This window comes from Rutilus rutilus (genome assembly GCF_951802725.1).
Source record: "Rutilus rutilus genome assembly, chromosome: 13".
Taxonomy (NCBI): Eukaryota; Metazoa; Chordata; class Actinopteri; order Cypriniformes; family Leuciscidae; genus Rutilus; species Rutilus rutilus.
In genome coordinates this window covers 27,245,148-27,264,992 of record NC_140218.1, presented here as the reverse complement: position 1 = coordinate 27,264,992, position 19,845 = coordinate 27,245,148, and the positions used below count along the sequence as shown (strand labels likewise).

Genomic DNA, 19,845 nt, shown 5'->3' with positions numbered 1-19,845 from the left:
AACAGGGAAAGAAATACTATGAAAGTCAATGGCTACCGTCAACTGTCTGGTTACCAACATTCTCTAAAATATCTTTTGTGTTCAACAGAAGAAATAAACTCATACAGGTTTGGAACAACATGAAGGTGAGTAAATGATGTCTGGGTAAACTATCCCTTTAATTACATGCAGGTATTTTTAAAATATAAATACAATGCAAAATCATGTAGTATGTACAGTACGCAATAAGTGCATTGAATCAAATGATTAATTTAAATGTTAGTACATAAAGACACTTAATATAAAGTGGGACCATGTTTTATAAAACCAAAAGTGATTTGTTAAACAACTAGCTCGCCAAACAATGTACATTCTGTCTTCATTTACTCACCGTTATGGAAACCTGTATGACTTTCTTTCTTTCTTTTTGTCTTTCTGTCTTTCAGCATTTATGTCAAACCTAGTGTGATATTACTTGATGTGCCATATTTGAATATGCGCAAATGTGAATGAGATTTGACTTAAATTCCATATCATATGAAAGACTTTGAACATAGCTAATGAGTCTATGTTTGGAGTTTTGCAGCCCCTGGTTGCCAATTATTTGTATTGTATGGAAAGAGCTGCTTGAACATTCTGCTAAACGTCTCAGAAAGTCACAAACAACATAGCGATAAGTAAATTGGCATCATTTTCATGTTGTGCAGAATTATAACCTGCCATCACCCTTCATATTAATACTGTAAAGAAGTGGTCATTCGTGCAAAAAACTTTTAAAGGGATAGTTCACCCAAAAATGAAAATTCTGTCATTTACTCACCCTCAAGTTGTTTCAAACCTGTAAGAATTTCTTTTTTCTGCTGAACACAAAAGAAGATATTTTGAAAAATGTCTGTAACCAAACAGTTGATGGACACCATTGACTTCCATAGTAGGAAAAAAAAATACTATGGAAGTCAATGGGGTCCATCAACTGTTTGGTTACAGACATTTTTCAAAATATCTTTTGTGTTCAGCAGAAAAAAAGAAATTCTTACAGGTTTGAAACAACTTGAGGTTGAGTAAAAGATGACAGAATTTTCATTTTTGGGTGAACTATCCCTTTAAAAAAACATCCAAGGCACATCATACAAACAAACTTTTCTTTCTCCCTGTCAAATTGTTTAAAAGTTCATAAGACTGAACCAGCATTAGGAAGTCCCAGGGGCGTGTCCGTTCACCTCCACGGACGCCCTGGGCTTGTATCCCGAGTACTCGCCGATGAACGACCCGTCTTCGTTGAACTCGCAGTCCTCATCGTCTGATATCACAGAGCTGTCCCCACTGCTATCATCCTCGTTGATGTCTCTGAGCAATTGCTGGCTGCTTTTCAGCGGCTTCTCATCATTGTCACTGTCAAACACCAAGAAAAACGAGTCAAATTCAGCTCAGAGAGACTAAGAGGATGATCCTAGTCAAGGCTGGTAGACAGTGTGGGTAGGCGAAGGATGCAATCACCGCTTTCTGCTAATTACTAATTGCAAAGACTTCAAGGCCTGATGGAAATTCTCGAAACTAAACAGAGAGAAAAATCAAAGAGAACCGGACACACCAGCCAACGAGAGGACTGACTTAAGAGACTCTTTTGTGTGCCTGTAGACAAACAGCCTGTCAGGTCACTTTAGTCCCTTAGGAATGATGGGACAAACCGAAATTAGCTGCCAATTTGAGAACAGGCTCACTGCCAGCAAGCAGGTGTCTGCAAGGAGACGGGGGGTCACCTCGTAAGCTCCCAATTACTATGAGATGCCACAACATCTCGGATAGCGCTAAAATAAATCCAGATGGAAAATGTATTAGGATAAACTGACATTTGTCCTCCTTTCATTTTAGAAATAATAGTCCCGCTGACCACAATAGGACATTGAACAATGGGGACTGTTTTGCGTCATCCTTTGCTGCTTAAAGGCAGGGTAGGTAGGATTTATTAAAAATTAAAGATCCAAATTTGTTAAAACTTTCTATATATATCAATACATAATTAAAATGTAAGAACTCTGAAAAAAAGAGTATAAAAATCAAGTGACTCTAGACCGTTTAATCTGTATTAAACACAGCTCATTATTTCGATTCGGGACGAATCAAAGGATTGGCTTAGGCGACTGTCACTCTCTCGCAACCATGGCAACCACCCTTTTGCCACACAGCACCTGCCCACTTGCGCGCGACCGTTTGATTTGAGGAGTGCGAGAGGCACGGAACCTGATCACACCTCCGTCCAGTAGATGGCGGTAATGCACTATGTTTGCAAGCTGCCAATAAAATCTATCGAAGAAGAAGAAGAAGGCACTGAACCTAGGAATACCAAAACAATGGCAGAGAAAGAGCAATCTAAATTTACAGTACCGGCATATGCAGTTAGTGAAGGCAAACCAGGCAAAAAAATGCCCCTTCCCCTCCGCTTGTCTCAGGTAAATAATGCGTCCTCTAGCTCAGCGGTCGGAGTCGCGCGTTCATGTGTTTTGGGGGCGTGGCTTTGGAAGAAGCACAGAAATGAGGGGGTGGAGTGAATGGAAATAATGAGATGTCTTTAAAACAGTCGTGAGAGGTCTACAGACACTCGATTTTGATACTTTCTTTTTCAGAGTACTTACATTTTAATTATGTATTGATATGAACATAAAGTTTAAACAAATTTGAAAAATAAATTTTTTAGACCATTTCTACCTACCCTGCCTTTAATTGGTGCAGATAAAAGACTAAAATAATTTGAGCATAATCTGTTGGCGCGCATGCACACAGACACACACACACACACAGATTCATAATTCATAAGAGAAAAAACAGCATTTATTGGCAATTTAATTCGTTTGTAACATTCGAAATATGTCTTTGCAAAAAAAAAAAAAAAAAAAGTATTAATTTAAAGAAAAATCTTACTGACCCCAAACTTTTGAACATTCATGTATGTATGTATATGCAGATAGTTCAAGTCTCGTGCGCCCATTGTAGGTGCTTTCGACGGTGGACAGGGGTCATCATACACAGCAAAATGCAATGCACTGTGTGTTGTGACACATACATCCCATAACCATCATTACAATTTTTTGTGAACTCTGTTGAGTTCTGTTGGCTCGGACCGGATGGGATAGCCTTCGTGGCCCTCGTGCATCGATGAGCCTTGGGCGCCCAACACACTGTCATCGATTTGTGGTTTGTCCCTCCTCGGACCACTGTTGATAAATTCTCACCACTTCTGCCCGGGAGCAAGACACAAGCCTTGCCATTTCAGAGACACTCTGACCCAGCCGCCTTGCCATAACAATTCGGCCATTGTCAGAGTCGCACAGATCTTTATTCCTGCCCATTTCTCCTGCGTCCAACATGTTGATTACGATAACTAACTGTCTGCTTACCATCTAATCCACCCAGACCTTAATATGTGGCCTTGTTAAGAGATATTCATTTCGCCTACTACTATATATACTGTATATTTTCATTCAGCATTTCTCTTTCAATAACTACTGACCTCTTCTGTCTATAATATATTAGTATCCCAGAATTCAATGCACTATATCATATTTCATTTCGTCAAATTAATATCATCAATGGCGTAACATGATAAACCAGCTCTTCTATTCTCAAAAGTGTAATAAATCAGTGGCCTCCTTGTGTAAGCCTGAGTAATGCAGTTTTGAAAGCCTCCGAGGCTCCCGTCATACTCCACAGCTGGTATGGGACGCACTTCCCTATCTGGTTACTTCAGTTAGCAGATGTTCGAGTGTGTCTGGTGCTGTAACTCCCTAAACAAGGGTAGCGTTCAGATCAGACTCTGAGCCTCTGCTGAAGCTGCATTTCTTTCCTGAGGGAGGAATAAAACGGGTATCTAAGCGTAATGAGATGGAAACACATTTACGGATTCGAGATACTCCACATGCAGTTAATGCAAGCTAACTGCACACAACCCCCTTTTTGCTCGCCTCTGCTCTTTTTTCCACACAGGTTTTTAATGTGCTACTTGTTTGCACCTGGTTGTGACACAGTGTCATGGCTATGATTGGTTAATGTTCCAATAATAACTGCACACGTTTTATAGGGTTTCCACAATTTCTTACCAACATATTTTCAGTCATTTCTGATTATTGATGTTCAAAAGTTTGGGATCAGTAAGATTTTAAGTCTTTTATGCTCACCAAGGCTACATTTATTTGATCAAATTACATAATTTAATATTAGTAAAATATTATTTTGTATTTGAATCAAATTTAAATGTAATTTATTCCTGTGATCAAAGCTGAATTTTCAGCATCATTACTCCAGTCTTCAGTGTCACACGATCCTTCAGAAATCATTCTCATGTGCTGATTTGCTGCTCAAAAAACATTTCTTATTATTATCAATGTGGAATTCTGTGGAAATCGTGAAACATTTTTTAGGATTCTTTGATGAATAGAAACGTCAAAAGAACTGCATCTATTTGAAATAGTAAAACCGTTTACATTGTCGCAAAATAATCTGTTAATTTTGATAAACTGTATGTGTCCTGGCTAGATAAAAGTATTCATTTAAAAAATATATCGCTGACTCTAAATAGTAGTGTATATATATGTAAGGGATAATGTAGAGCGAGGCGGTTGTTATAGCGAATACAACCCCGACAGGCTGATCAGGTCTTGAATCAGCCTGAAGGGGTTGTATTCGCTATAACAACCGCCTCGCTCTACATTATCCCGCTTATTACATGGCTACCTACCAAATAAATCAATAATTTGACACAAAATATTGATTTAAAAAGGAGTTTAAAAACGATTGTATTGCTTCCGCTAAAGAACATAGTCCGTTCCGTCTCTACGGTTAGAATCCTGCGTCCATAGCAACGCTCTGTTTTTCATGGCAACGGTGTGTTATACTTAGCAGCGGTCTGTTATCAAGAAATAACAGACCGCATTCTAGAATTCAACCAAGCTATGTAATAAGATTATATAAATGATTATACTTAGTATGCAAATGTCTCCAGTAAAACTGTTAAAGCGCAATATTTATTTCACTTATGGTATATTTTTCATCTAGTCAGTGAAAACCAATAAAAAAATTATTCACTTTGCCATGATTTTTTTTTAATTTTTTTTATTGTAATTATTTCCATGACCTTTTCAGGCATGGAAATCATTTTAAAACGTTTCATTTTGAAATTTTAGAATGTGGAAATTCCCAGACATTAATAGGTATTTTCTATAACTGAGGGAACCTTTTAAAGTTGTACTATAAGCTACACACAACACAACACGACATCTATAATCACACACAACTACACTTTTGCACCAAACAAAGCTGCCGTTCACTACCTGTGTGTGTAGGCTAGAGAGAGCAATGCTTTCCGTGTGCCTCCAAGTAAATGCCATGTATGTAGGGTTTGTTTGCAGGAGATAAAGGCATTAAGACATGATGTTACAGCAGGAGCTCAGTGAGATGAAGAACTTGTGTCGAGATCTATAACAGAACTAGTGTGGCTCTCTGACCTGTACTCGCAGGGGGTTTCTTCTACCATGCCGTGAGATTCCAGATCAGCAGGAGAGTCCTCCTTTTCCTTCACTGCCGAGAAAACATTCGGAAAAGATTATTTATTCTATAATAAGGAGAGTGCTTTGCTTACTGATATTTCTCAGTTGCTTTTGAAACTTCCTGCCTTGATATCATTTCAAAAAGGACATTGTTGTTATTCATAAGAGATCATATTGGCATCCACTTGTTTTCTTTGCAAATGCTGGGTAAACATTCAATACCTCATGAAATTGGGAGAACATTTCCTATTTTGCTGCATGGAAGCACACCAAGGACACTGACTGATGTGTAAACTGAACTTGAATGTAAGATATAGCCTTACTGGTAAAATCATTTATTCTTTTCAGCTGGGTAAGCTTTAAATAACATAATATATTGTAAAGTATATAACAGCCACAGTGAAAGATCAAGGTGTTTAAAGCTATATCTTGCAATGCCTTAATTGCATACACTCCATAAGGGTTCTTGACATTTTATAATAATTAATTCAGGATGTAAATCTTGAATCCGTTAAAAACCTTTCATATTGGTTAAATATACAGTATGTGGAACAAAAAAAGCTGAAGGCCACAGTAGGAGCCGATGAGGACAGGCCAGTAAAGCTCACTGATCTCAGATATCTCTCTGACACAGCTAGTAATAAGTCTATGGGTTGGTGCGACAGAGCCACAGAAAAGCACCAAGCTGTTGACTACAGACTACTGTGAGCTTGGACAGGGTCTCGGAAGCTCTGTGTACCTCTAAAGCTGTTTGTGTCTTACCTGCATATTTGCCGCCTTTGTTCTTGAGCACAAAACAGCCGATGAGGACTAGCAGAGTTAGTAAAGCCCCCGCGCACATCATCCCCACAAACCACTCCTGGGATCCCGCCGCTTGTTTACTAGACACTGCAAGGACAAAAGAGAGTTTATTTGCACAATCACAATGATGCCAACTTGACTGTCTTGTTGGGTTAGAAGATAAAAACAATCATATCCTCAAATGGCGTTTTTAAATACGGCTCCTGCGGCAACTTCTGATGTGGGTTGTCAAATGAGAACAATCAGAACACAAAGTAGAGCAATTGTGGATCATATACATTTTTAATTACTTGTTTGTTTTTTGTGACTGTGGCAAAAATACTAATTTCCAAATGTTTAATGAATTATTTGAATGAAATTTTTTTTCCAACCTACTTGCTGACTTAAATGGGCTGTTTTTGCTGCTGTCTCACAGCCTAAATTGAAATGTTGTCCTGTTGAAAATAAATTTCAATCATTTGTTTCTTATATTCTGATTCGTCGGAAGGCTATGCAGAGCAGTAGGTGCTACATCTAGCACATACATCTGTGGCATTATCCTTACTTCTGGTGTTGCGAATAACATTATCTACGCTCTCCCCTTTGTATTAAATTTGCAGTTTCAGCAAATACAGAGTAGGCATCATTGACGAGGAAAGGTTGGACGTCATGTGTCCAAATGTATTCATCTGTCTGACATCAGAAAGTTGTGGATGTAGAGAACAAGCTGTTTTACAGCCTAGTTTCAATAAAAGGTAGTTTATTCTGGAGTGGAACTTTCAAAAGTTTTTTCATAGTAAAACGAAAATGGATTCCTCATGATAAGACCTCATCCGAGGATCTCAACTCTGGCCCACTAGGTCCACTTTCCTGAGTTTTGCTCCAACCTTTGATCAAACTCACCTGCCTGTAACTTCCTAGTAATCCTAAAGATTTTTGATCCGTTTGTTTAGTTGTGTTTAATTAGGGTTGGGTCCAAAACTCTGCAGAAAAGTGGATCTTGAGGTTGTTTAATAAACGTTTATTCCACTATTTTTGTGTCACTTGTCATACCATGATGGTGTTTTGTGTTTTTGTTGTGCACCATATGTACCTCAGTATATACCTCAGCTTGTTGTAAAGCTACTTGTGATGAACTCTAATTCATCATGTCTCTTTTACTGCCTGTAAGGTCGTTTTTAGCATATTATACAGGTTAAGGTGGTTATCCAGCATATAATACAGATACAAAACACAAGAGTAGGAAGTAATATTAAAGAAGACCTATTATGCCTTTTTACAAAGTCTTGATTTTGTGTTGGGGCTCTACTAAAATAGGTTTTCCTGTTTGAATGTTCAATTTTATTAAATTTTTTTACATATTTGACATTGTTGCAGCACCTCTCTTCCCAGTCTGTCAGTAACGCTCTGTTTAGTTCCTGTCTCTATGAAGCTCCTCCTTCTGAAAAGTGCAAAGTGCTCTAATTGGTCGGCTGGATCAGTGTGTTGTGATTGGTCACCTGCTTTGAGCATGTTTAGGAAATGTCACGGCCCTTACCATAACTGCGTTAGATCCAGGCTGGAAAAAAACAGCGTCTCTTGAACATGGTGACAACACACTACTAACACAACTCAATCAGGCCTTGTCCCTATTTTTTTGTCTTGGGCAAAAATTATTTAAATGAGGAAAATTATGACATGTTTCTTCCCGGAAGAACTCAAAACTACAATGGAAGCATTTCAGGGAGTTCAGAAACAGTGTTACTGAAATAGAGAATAAAGGTCCTTGCACGCTGAGTCCGAAATTTTCGGATGCGTTTTTTCGTATTCTTGATTCGGTGGCTCTGAATTGTAAAACACCATTCAACATGCTTGCTACGGATGCGAAAAATGCAGAAAATGGAACCCGATCCGAATTTTTTTATGACGGACGAAAGTTTCGGAAGCAGTGTGTAAGCGTGATTGACAAAACTTGAGGTCGTATTTATTCTTTAACGTGCGAAAATTCAGTGTGCAAGGACTTTAACTTCCTTTTGAGTAACTTTATGCTTTTGAGTAGACCTTTTTCATGCTCAAACAACAACATTACACACTACAGAAAGTTGAAAATGTAAAAAAACATAATAGCTCCTCTTTAACATTTTATCAGTTAATGAAATACACTTTTTTATTTTTTTTTACTGTAAATTTAAGTTCAGGCCCATAAAACCTAAAATGTTGCTGCATGGCAACCACAGCTGCTGGTATAAATTACACAAATATATATTACAGTGCATTTTATAAACCTATAAAGTATAATCTTTTTTTTTTTTTATCGCTTGCTCAAAGGAATGGGAGAACTTTCTTTGAATGTCCTTAGTGCTAATGCACCCACAGAAAGACTATCACATGCTATACTCTGTCAGTGATACCTCTAATGCTGTTCCACAGGCTAAATTCTCTCACTTCTCACCTTTCCTAGTCTTGAAAACCTCTTCAAAAATGCTAGGGCCATCAACCCTGCGTGAAGCCTGCAGCCGGACTGTGTACACAGTTCCTGGGCTGAGCCCTTCAACGATGTGGAAACCTTTAGATGTATTTAAAGCCTCTGAAAGCTGCCAGATACCATCACCTGAAGGAACAACCGCATAACCAGATAGCGTTAGGCCACAACCCAGCAGAAAGAGGTGATATCTATGAAAGTGAAAAGCCACACTTTGAAAGGTTAGAAAAGTAGACAGAGTAAAATTGATTCTAGGGCTGCAAATAAAAACCCATAAAGAAAATAGTCAAGAATGAATTTCATTATCGGTTAGTCTGGATTTTCTGGCTGTTTGGCATCATTGAGAGGCTCTTCACCGAAACGTTACTCACATTTTATATTATATTCATAATGCGCTCATTTAGTAAGTAAACTTTAAAAATTTAATATTCGTACAGAGCACAATAAAGAAAGGATGAGCACAATCACAGGCTCTTAGACCAAAATGTTAAATATCCACTTAATATAAGAAATAACAAACAGATTAATTGATCATCAAAATCGTTCTTAGTCGCAGCCCTAGATGATACTTTCTAAAATGCACTACAAATGCGTCTACAGTTGTAAACACTGAATCCTGACAAAGCAGATTGAGGAGTGACATTCTTACGGTGATTCATTATTGCAACATAGAGCTGTGAATCAGACCGTTCTCCACTGGTTCTCCAGCTGATTCTTGCAGAGGTGTCACTTACAAAGGTGGATGTGTTGAGAACAACTGAGAGAAATACACAAAGAAGATATAGAACAAAAGACAGGAAAAACTCTCAAAAGGTTATAGTTCCTGCGAAAGAAACCCAGTACACCCACTACCATAGGATTGTGTTATAGAAATTATACAGAAATGCTTCATCTAAATGAAACATTGTTAAAGTCAACATGAAACAGTCAATTTGAAAGAATTAAAAGAGAAGTTTCATGTCCATACTTGTATTGTTCAACTGGTCGAGGTTGATATGGTATGCCTATGATTTAGAAAGTAATTAGTAATAAGTAATGCCATATTTTTTAGAGAGAGTAATTAGTACAGTAATCTTAATTACACTGTTGAAGATGTAATTAGTAGCTAGTAATTAAATATCGTTTTAGAGTAACTTATCCAACACTGTACATTACATTTCAGAGAAACTGGATAGTGGATATTTATTTAAGACATAATTGTAGGGCAGGACTTTTTATTATATTATATTATATTATATTATATTATATTATATTATATTATATTATATTATATTATATTATATTATATTATATTATATTATATGAATAACTGAATTCATTATAATACAAACATCTTTCTTTGCAATAACATGCACTGATGAATCATTCTCAATAAGAACAGGAACATGTAAATACAGTCAATTTTGATTTCATGTTGACTTTAAATGTAAATTTCACTCAAGTATGGAAATGTTGAATGTATGAAGGTATGAAAATGATGGTTAACTGTATATAGATGAATGGATGAATACCTAAGGTAGGAAATATGGCATTGACAGAAGGAGTGTCTGTATTAGGTGAGGTGAAAGAGAAAGGTTGCCCTGCAAGAGAGAGAGAGTTCAGACCACATGCATGTGAAATGCAAATAATTAAATGCAACTAATAATACAATCGTGTATAAGCAAAATGGCAAAATAAATGGGCCTATCAAGGTAAAAGTCCTGTTTTTTGTATGTTTTTGTATTTGGACTATGAGTATACAGATGGTCTTTACAAAATGAACACTGTTGAATGATGTGTTCCTGTCAGCAGCCAGACTGGTTTTGTCAGCATTGAGAAAGACAGCTGTCTTTAGCATGGCTTCAGGGACAGTCCTACTGCCTCACAGAGCAGCTCTTAAAAGTCAAAGCAAATGCCAACAGCAACCAAGCTAGCTGTCAATAAGTGTTTTTTTGATGGAATAGTAGGCTAAATTTTGCAGAATATACAGAATTATTTCCTACATTAATTACGGAGTTATGCAGGGACTTTTGATACAACAATAATACTAATTCAACAACAACAACAACAGCTGTTTATTCATTTATAACTTTAAAATTAGTACAACTACAGGTACTATGATTAATGTTAAGACTAGAATGTTTTCCCATGCTGTTATCAGTTAATGTAACTAATAACATAGTTATTTTAGACATAATAATGTATGGGTTAAATATACGAATTAAGTTTTCAGGTTACAAAAACAGCTACAAATCTGTTGGTACATACTCAACTCAGATGATGTCACTTCAGATGTTGACAGTTCATCTTAAAAAGACAGTACAGATCAAAACTATAAATGTATAAATAGATAAATTATCATTTTCTAGAAATTCAAACTGCTTTGACTATCTGACAGATAAGCAGACTTCGCAAAACGTCCTCGGTTACTGACGTAACCTCTGTTCCCTGAGATAACGGTAACAAGTTCTGCGTCGCTAGACACAATGGGAAAACTCCTTTTTCTCCGATTACTGAAGATTATAGAATAACGGAGCAGCGCGAACCAACGAGCAGGGCTATCCCTCTATATAAGCGTGTGTTCTGCCCTAGGGAATCAGTTTAATACGACTGAAGCGACAAACGTGAAAGCACGGCCGGTGACGCAGTACTCGTTCCCGTTATCTCAGGGAACCAAGGTTACGTTAGTAACCGAGTAAGTTCCCTTACGATGCGGTTCACTCGTACTGTGTCGCTCGATGCAATGGGAACCCAGTCCAAGCGTGCCGTGCTTAGATCTGCAGAGCAAAGACACTGTAAAAGCCACAGCGAGGGTTCCTGTTTCTACAGCTCCTTTCGCTACAGCTTTCCGCAGCGAGATTTAGCCCCTCCTCTTCCTTCCTGAAGGATCAGGATAGGCGCAGGATCCAGCGTTATCTTAGGCTGGGGACCTTGAAGCTTCGGAGTGGGAATGCTGTCAAGGCTCAGGCTCTGGTTTGGGCTGAGCAGTCAGAAGCGTAGGCTTCGCGGGCTGCTGAGTCAGCACATTCTTTTGGCAACTGGAAGCAGCTGCAGAACTGGAGCACTTGGGCAGGAACAACGCATAGCCAACGTCTTCTGTGCAGCGGTGAAGTGCTCTGTGAAACGGTCCACCGCAGGGCCGAAGAGGCTGGTGGGAGACACTGGGGAGTCGAGGAAGCAGCCTTGTCTGTGTCCTTGATCTCCATCAGATTCAGCCACAAGTGGCACTCCAACACCACAAAACTGGCCATTGCTCTGCCGATAGCCATGGACTCGTCTATGGAACGGAGCAGCTTCTCCTGAAAGACCTGTAGGACCAACATTGTGTGAAGGGTGGAGCCTGCTTGTCCTGCCGAGGTGTAGGCACGTCCAGCGAGAGCTGAGGTGGTCCTAACAGGGCTTGGACGGATGGGCGACCTTCGCTTTCCGTCCGATCGATGTGGGCGGGCAGAGGTGCATGGCCACAGCTTCATCCAACAGAAGTAGCTTCTCGTAGTCCTTTTCCTCAGTGCAGTCAATTGTTGTGGGGGTGGTGGAGGTAGAATTACGAAGGCACACCGAGTAGGGGTTACGCCACGACTTGGTGAGCTTGTCATGGACCTCCGGAAAGAACGGTGCTGCTCTCTGACGAGGGGCCTGCTGGCACCCCCGCAGGAACCATTCATCCAAGCGGCTATGTGGGGGCTCCTCAGGGGTAGACCACTCTAGTCCATGCTCCTTGACTGCTTTTGAGAGGACACGGATTAACTCACCGTCCATCCCTGCTTTAGTGCCGCTCGAAGCCGCTAATGACATACTGTCATCAGGAAGATCCTCATCAGATCCCCTGAACGAGACCAGGCCGCTCGCGCCAGAAGAGCTCACTCGTGCCCGACTGCTCAGTCCTTTGGCTCCGCTATTTCTTCCTCCAAGGTTCCTGGGAGAGCGTGAGGGGCGGAGCCGCTCTCTGAAAAGAAAGCGATCCGCGAGCGGAGAGAGGCAAGACTCAGTAATCTGAGAAAAAAGTCTTCCCTCAACATCTAGCGACGCAATACGAGTGAACCGTATCGCAAGGGAACTGACATTATATCTCCTTCAGTGGTTTCAAAGTCACTTCAAGTTGTATGTCAAATAAGTTGACATGTTTGACTAATAACTTAAAAAAAAAAAAATATATATATATATATATATATATATATTTATTTATTTGCATTTAAAGGTTTCCAAAAATGCAGATGTCATGGCAGGACACTGCAAATGTAACATTGTTAAAAAGCAATTACTAGGGGTGGGGGGGAAATCGATTCACATATGAATCGCGATTCTATCTTCTAACGATTCGAATCGATTGATAAATTTCAAAAATCTATATTCTAAACGTCTGTTAATAATGTGATGTTGACGGAACAAAGAACAGTGCAGCACCTGGACAGTTTAGAGAGCACATAGGCTTGCAACGGGGGACACATGAAGCTTACTTGACAATGACAGTTCCATATCAATATTTTACCTAGGGATGCACCGATACCGATACCAGTATGAACCAGTATGACACCATAAAATGAAACGTAACTATATTTGATCCCGTCTTAAAAGGACAGCTGTGTTTTTATGTTAATCAAACAACAAAGGACTCACTGCTCTTGCTTTTGTACAAGTCATTTTATACAGTGAAGATCTGATGCAGTGTTATTTTTACATTTGATTGGTTTATTCAAATTCTGAACCTGAAAACTATTAGAACTACCTAAACAGCATGAAACATTATTATTTCATTTGTATCTTATATTGAATGTATTTGTGCTATTTGTAATTGGATTATTTGTTCTTGTTTTATTACTGACTGTCTTTAATAATGTTATAAATGTATATTAATTAGGCTAGTATGCTGTAGTATACAAATTGTAATGGAGAATTGTGATATTTCACTGCTATCTAAACATCTGAACCACTGACCCAACCAGGCCAGTAGAAAAAAAATAATCCCTGCTGAAGCAGCTCTAAATATGCACTGTGCTAATAAATGAAAGATAAAGTATGATGAATAGAATGACAATAGAATGAACAGTGAAAGTAACAGAGGCTTGTACAATACATTTTAACAGGCATAATTAAGCATGAAAATAACTGAAGGATATATATATATATTTGCTAAACAAATGAAATTCCTTTGGTTTCTCTACCTAATATATTTAAAAATTACAAATGCAATGAAAATACAGGTATTGGTATCAGTATCGGCAAGTACCAAAAATTAAAGCATCGGTATTGGCCTGGTTCTGGAAAAAAGTAGCATCAGTGCATCCCTAATTTTAACGAATAGAATATAACCTTAAATAATGGTATTTAATGTCAAACAATTGGAGACACAGTCTTTCTTTTATATAAGGGGGAGGGCTTCAAAAACAAAAACAAGTTTCGAATCAAATCTAAAATCAAATCTATGCATATATCAAATCGAAATTAGATTTAAAATCGAGTCGATTTTTAATCGAATCGTTACCCCAAGAATCAATTTTAATCGAATCGTGACATTCTAAAAGATTCCCACCTCTAGCAATTACTAACTAACTAAGTTGCAAAATGCTACAAACTACAGTATGTGATACATACAGCTCTCTGTCGAAGTCTCAGCTGAGACTGTAGAAACTTCAGGAAGTGAATTTTCAGGCATAGTAACTAGTTCATGAGAAACAAAAGTTGGTTGATAAGAAGACAGATCAGTTTAAACAAACCCATGGAGTATGAGAATATGAGCATTACAGAGAGAAATATGTAATACGTAACAAAATTATGGCCTAGAAATTGTGGCAGAGAAATGCAATGATGATGATGCAAAATCAGTTATCCAGTAAGTAAAAACACATCTAGAGGCAAATATTTTCACTCATTGATCGGTCAATGCATTGGTCACTAGACTGTAGACATTATTCCACCCTCTCGTTCATCAGAGAACTTAAGCAATAATCTTATCATTCTCCTTTATGCAACAAGATGTTGCCAACAGCAACTTCTGGAGTTCCATAACTGCTGCTTAATCACTTTCCAACACCTTGCGGCAGTGCTAATTAGAACACAACTAACTTTTCTTGTATCAGATGTTTGTGTCTCAGCATGGGCACTTCAATTTAGATTCTGACACCAGATCCATTATAGCTCCTGGGACTCTGCTTATAGTTGCTTCCGGGCACACTTACATGCTTCAGGGACGGTGCTTCCTTCCTCACTGATGGCGGACCCACAGCCCACCTGCGTACACGCTCTCAGGTAGAACTTATACCAGTTGTCTTCCTGTAGATCATGCAAGACCCAATCTGTAGTATCTGGTGTACTGATGTTCACAGAGATCAGCTTACCCACAGTCTCATTAACTAGAAGAAGAACATTAAAAAATAATTGGGGTCAGTAACATTTTTAATTCATCAAGGATGCACTAAATTGATCGAAATTACATACATTTATAATGTTACAAAAGATTTCTATTCTAAATAAATCTATGCAACCTTTTTTTTATTCCATATGACCTTGACCAGCTCAGTACAGCATGCCATGAGAATTTTCTTTAGCCCTCCTCCCCACCTGTCTAGATCTGCAGCAGGGTTCTGTAATTCTGGGCATTGCTCATGCCAGCAGCAGCGTAGTAGATCTAGTCCACCAAGATAAATCCTTAAAGTGCCCCTATTATGGTGTTTTGAATATTCCCATTCATGCAGTGTGTAACATAGCTGTCTGTAAATGTAAACGTTCTGCAAAGTTATAAAGTTGAAAGTGTGCGATAAATAAAGTTATTGTCTCCCAAAAAAATAATAGACTCTGAACCGTCTAAATGAGTCGTCAGGAATTCCAGTCTAACACAGTAACACATTTGCATAATGTCCGCTTAAGGCCTTCATTGGCTGTCCGTGAACAACGTCTACTTTGACCCACCCTCAAACACTATAGCTGGTTCGTGTAGTGTACATGACGAGAAGACGCTGTTTTCTGCTCTGCAAAAGCAAATTCTCTTCGAAAACACTTCCAAAGGATGAGGATTTTAAGAGTCAGTGGTTAAAATTACCACAGCAATACAACAGCAGTATAACCTTGCTTCTCAAATCTCCATGAGGTCTAAATGGGATTTGCTAAATGCTTATCCATTAAATATGGGACAGTACACACTTTATTTGGACCAACTTGCTCCTCAGAATCACAACCTGTAAGTATGATTCATTATTGATGCATATGTTTTCTACCGGGTGTTCAAAATACGTAGTTTTGTGTTTTATATTGTGTAAGTTTCCGGCTAACTTGCGTTATTACTGTCTTACTGAAATACTTCTGCAAAGCAGCTGTGGGTGGCTATTACCTAAAACTGTGTCTATTAATGCAGATTGTCTGTTGTTCTTACTACTTTGAGTAATGATAAAAGATTGAGCAAGATTTGTTTAATGTTGCATCAGGTTCGGGTTGAATAACTAGTTCTTCCAATGTTTCGCGCTCGGATTGATATGGTAAAATCGGCGCCATCGTAACTGTACAATCGCTGAGCTTTATGAAGCCTCCAGAGCTGAAATTCAATTATGGTAATATGCATTTTGTTTCCAACACGCGCTGAAAGCGGTAGACCAATCACAACAGACTGAGCCGTCTGGCCAATCAGAGCAGAATAGGCTCACGGAAAGGAGGGATTTAGAGAGACTGAATTATCGGACGAGTCGTTTGAGAGTCATTTAAAAAAGTGGTGATGTGCAATGTATATTATGAGAAAATGAAAGTATTTTTTGACGTTTGATGCATGTCAACCTGTTGTAGGAGACCTTCAAAATAAAATTAGGAACCTAGGAATTTGTAATAATATTTCACAATATTACTGTTTTTGACTGTTTTAAATAAATAAATGCAGCCTCGGTGAACTTATTTTAAAACATGTAAATGTATTGACCCCAAACTTAGCAGTATAAAGATCTAGTACAGCTAAGCAACATAGTTTATATAAAATTAACTGAGACAGATGATGTAACAGGAGATAAATTTGCGAGTGTCATACCTGTCTGGTATTGCAGCAAGTATCCCGTGAGAAACCCATTGGTTTCGAGTGGAGGCGCCCACACCAACTTGATGGAGTCTTTCTGAAAGTTTGTGGCTTTCAGGTCGTAAGGTTTCATAGGAACTGTGGGAAGATGTTAACATTAAACTTGGAAACTCATAACAAACTTGCACCACTTTTGCATTGCATTGCATCGTCTTTTGTTTGTGTGTCATTCTTTTCACGCTGTAAATTCTTCTTCTAAGGTTCAGCAGTATATTTTGGACCATGTGTGAACAACAAAGTGTGCAAAATTCAACCGAATCCACACAAGAACTTAGCAAACACTCAAACCACTGAATTTTAAAACGCGTCTACTGTCAAAGAGTTCTTGCCTCCCTGTGGAGTTGTGAAAGAGATGGGACGGCTGCTGGGCCCATTCCCTCTTCGGTTAAAGACGTTGACAGTCAGGTTATATTCAGAGAATGGCTTTAGTCCCGGCACTATGGTGTGACTCCTGTTTCCAGGGATGTTGAGAGACTGTCTCTCTGAGGGAATACTCTCAGAGGTCAACAGACTTTTAGTTCGCCACCAGTGCACCTGGGAGCAAAAGACAGGAGGAAGAGGGTGTTGATGAGATATATAAGAAACAAAGAGTGCAAAGAGAGGCAGAAAGAGAGAAAAAGAGTCTATTAATTGTTATAAATAGCTTGTTTGTTGCTCATTGATCAGCCTTTGAGCTGGAAGGGTCAGGAACTCACAGTGTATCCTCCAAGATGGCCCCTCAGGGCGGTTTGAGGCACTGATGACCAACTGACCCTCAGCAGTGTAGAGTTCAACACCTCCACAGATACATCCTCAGGAGGCGCCAAGGGCACTAGAATTGATAACAGAATGCACATATGTTTAAGGCTAAACAAGAGAGTAACATCTCACAAATTCACACATACACAGTTTCCTGAAGCAACTAAAGCCACAGAGGGGGGAAAAAATGGACTGTAATTGGATGACACATTAGACACACTTTTTCCGGGAAAAGCGCTAATGCTAACACAAAGCTATCCGCAGAGAAATGAGGGTACAAGGAAAAGGCTCTTTCAGAGATGCAAACTCATATGGGGCGATAAAAGGTCATAATTTGGCAGCAGGTATATTAGGCTGCTGTCACTTTAAGACCTGACGCACTGATCAATTATAATGTCACGCATGAGTTTTCTTTCTCAACATAACTGCCTATGTTTACGTGAACATTCGCCAAGACAGGCATTTTGACATTATTTTGTGTGTGTTTAACTGTTTAAGCGTTGAGAGGCTTTTTTGGGTGCGCACTTTGTGAGAACAAAAAAATTATGCACAATACGTGCAATCCCACACCGAAATGAAATCCCTGTAACACCAACAATATTCATACGGAGCAAATTAAACGAGTGAGTGAGGGGAGGCGGGTTTTTGTGTCAAGATGGAGAGATGAGAGAGCGAGAAAGCGCAGCTGATATCATGTATTCTACGGAAAATGTATTGGAAGCATTTCAGATATTTCAGTGTCGATATGTATAGAAAAAGCGATATTTTTAACAACACTACATTGCACTTAGTTTGTTTTAGATTTTCCTTTTTAAAAGACTGAAAAATGTATATTATTTATCAAATTCAACCCGCCAAAGTGGCTAGTATGAGTGACTCTGTTACACGCCACTGCTGAAATCCAGTAGGTGTGAATGTCAAGCCCTGATTCTCATTACAAATTTGAGAAGATGATTGCATTTGTTGGATTTAAAATGGGGTTCTTATGGAGCAGTATTTCTGAGCAGTTCTGTGGCTTTTCAAAAAGCATCGCTTCTACATGAATCACACTATTTTGGATTCAGAAACGACATAATTTTAGCTGAAAGGTGACAAGTTTGCATCCCTGCACTTTGCAACAGGAATAACAGGGATAACCTTTTTGATGCAGGAATAACAGGGATAAAATCAGCCCAACCTGTTGCATTATCCTCTAGACAATGCCAAATGTCGACTATAGAGACAAGGGCACGAAAATGATGAAAATTGAATAAAACAATAGATAATCACACAAGTGTTTGGCAAAGAATATGTCTAATCCCTAAAAGCACAATGTAAAAGCTCAGCAGAAATGACTGATCTGGTAAAGAGTGGATTAAACCACTCTCACAACTAATCTCCTATCTTAAGTGTTTATTATTGGCTAATCGTGGCAGTGTCACACGACTGTGAGATGAATGCATTAACGAGCTGTTACACTCACAGTCTTCCCCGGAATAACCAGTCACCACTCCGGGTTCTGGTGCCCACCCGTGGTCATTGAAGGCCTGGATCTTGACCTCGTAGGGGACGAACGTTGGGGTGTCTCGCACCACAAATGAGTGTCTCTTCACCATCTGTTCTTTCCAACTGTCCTCGACACCCAGGAGCCTGTAGCTCAGTTTGTATTCCAGACCGGGACCGTTGTGCTGCACAGGCAAGAGTGGCTGGTGATTAAAGGGAAAAGTGGGTCAGTGCACTGCAAACATTACTGAGCATTTGGAACATTTGAAAAGAGTGGAAGAGTGCAAGAGACATTTGCTGATGGGTTTGCGAAATTTGGCGTGGGATAGTTTCTGTGGTGCCTCGCTTGGCTTTCCTTCAGAATTGCAATCTGAAGGAATTTTGACTCATAAATAAGTGAATGGAGATTTGACTGCCAGTGCAAATTAAGTTGCTATGGCTTTAAAACTATGAGACACCAGACTTCATAGGAGCTCCAGAAACATTCTGTTCTGTTTGCGTGAGAGTGTTTGCCTTTTTTTGCTTCAAGCCATGCATATATGCATATGCATTCAAATTGTTTGACAATGCTGTTTGCATTTTATTACCTCCCAGCTGATGTCCATCTGATGTGGCAGGTGACCCTCAATCTTAATGTTTTCTGGGTTCCTGTCGGGAGCTGTACAAATGTGAATATGAATTATTTAACATCTGTCTCAGTCAATAATACCATTGCCCTCTAACACTGCCAAAGTGTATCATACATAATGACGAGCAAGCAGTCATTGATAGTTCGAGACAGCGCTCGCTTAAAAGAGCATTAAAATTTATGGAGCTTTTATAGACGTCTGTATAAT

General features: G+C 39.0%; 1 protein-coding gene across 2 annotated transcripts in view; it reads right to left on the bottom strand.

The window, feature by feature from the left end:
• Positions 1-414: 414 nt before the first annotated feature.
• The window catches only part of chl1a (cell adhesion molecule L1-like a), a 55,639-nt gene continuing 36,208 nt past the window's right edge, over positions 415-19,845 (bottom strand). Inside the window, exons 17-28 of one of the 2 annotated variants that reach the window (XM_084427702.1) lie at positions 19,597-19,667; positions 18,990-19,212; positions 17,485-17,600; positions 17,119-17,323; positions 16,745-16,867; positions 14,916-15,089; positions 10,272-10,340; positions 9,410-9,517; positions 8,731-8,889; positions 6,282-6,407; positions 5,478-5,550; positions 1,102-1,371 (exon numbers count right to left, since the gene is read on the bottom strand). In XM_084427702.1, coding sequence (XP_084283828.1) covers positions 1,170-1,371; positions 5,478-5,550; positions 6,282-6,407; positions 8,731-8,889; positions 9,410-9,517; positions 10,272-10,340; positions 14,916-15,089; positions 16,745-16,867; positions 17,119-17,323; positions 17,485-17,600; positions 18,990-19,212; positions 19,597-19,667 — 1,649 coding nt within the window. In that variant the 3' untranslated portion in view covers positions 1,102-1,169. Of the gene's footprint in view, positions 1,372-5,477; positions 5,551-6,281; positions 6,408-8,730; positions 8,890-9,409; positions 9,518-10,271; positions 10,341-14,915; positions 15,090-16,744; positions 16,868-17,118; positions 17,324-17,484; positions 17,601-18,989; positions 19,213-19,596; positions 19,668-19,845 lie in introns of both variants that reach the window. The other variant, XM_084427703.1, reaches the window with a different exon arrangement.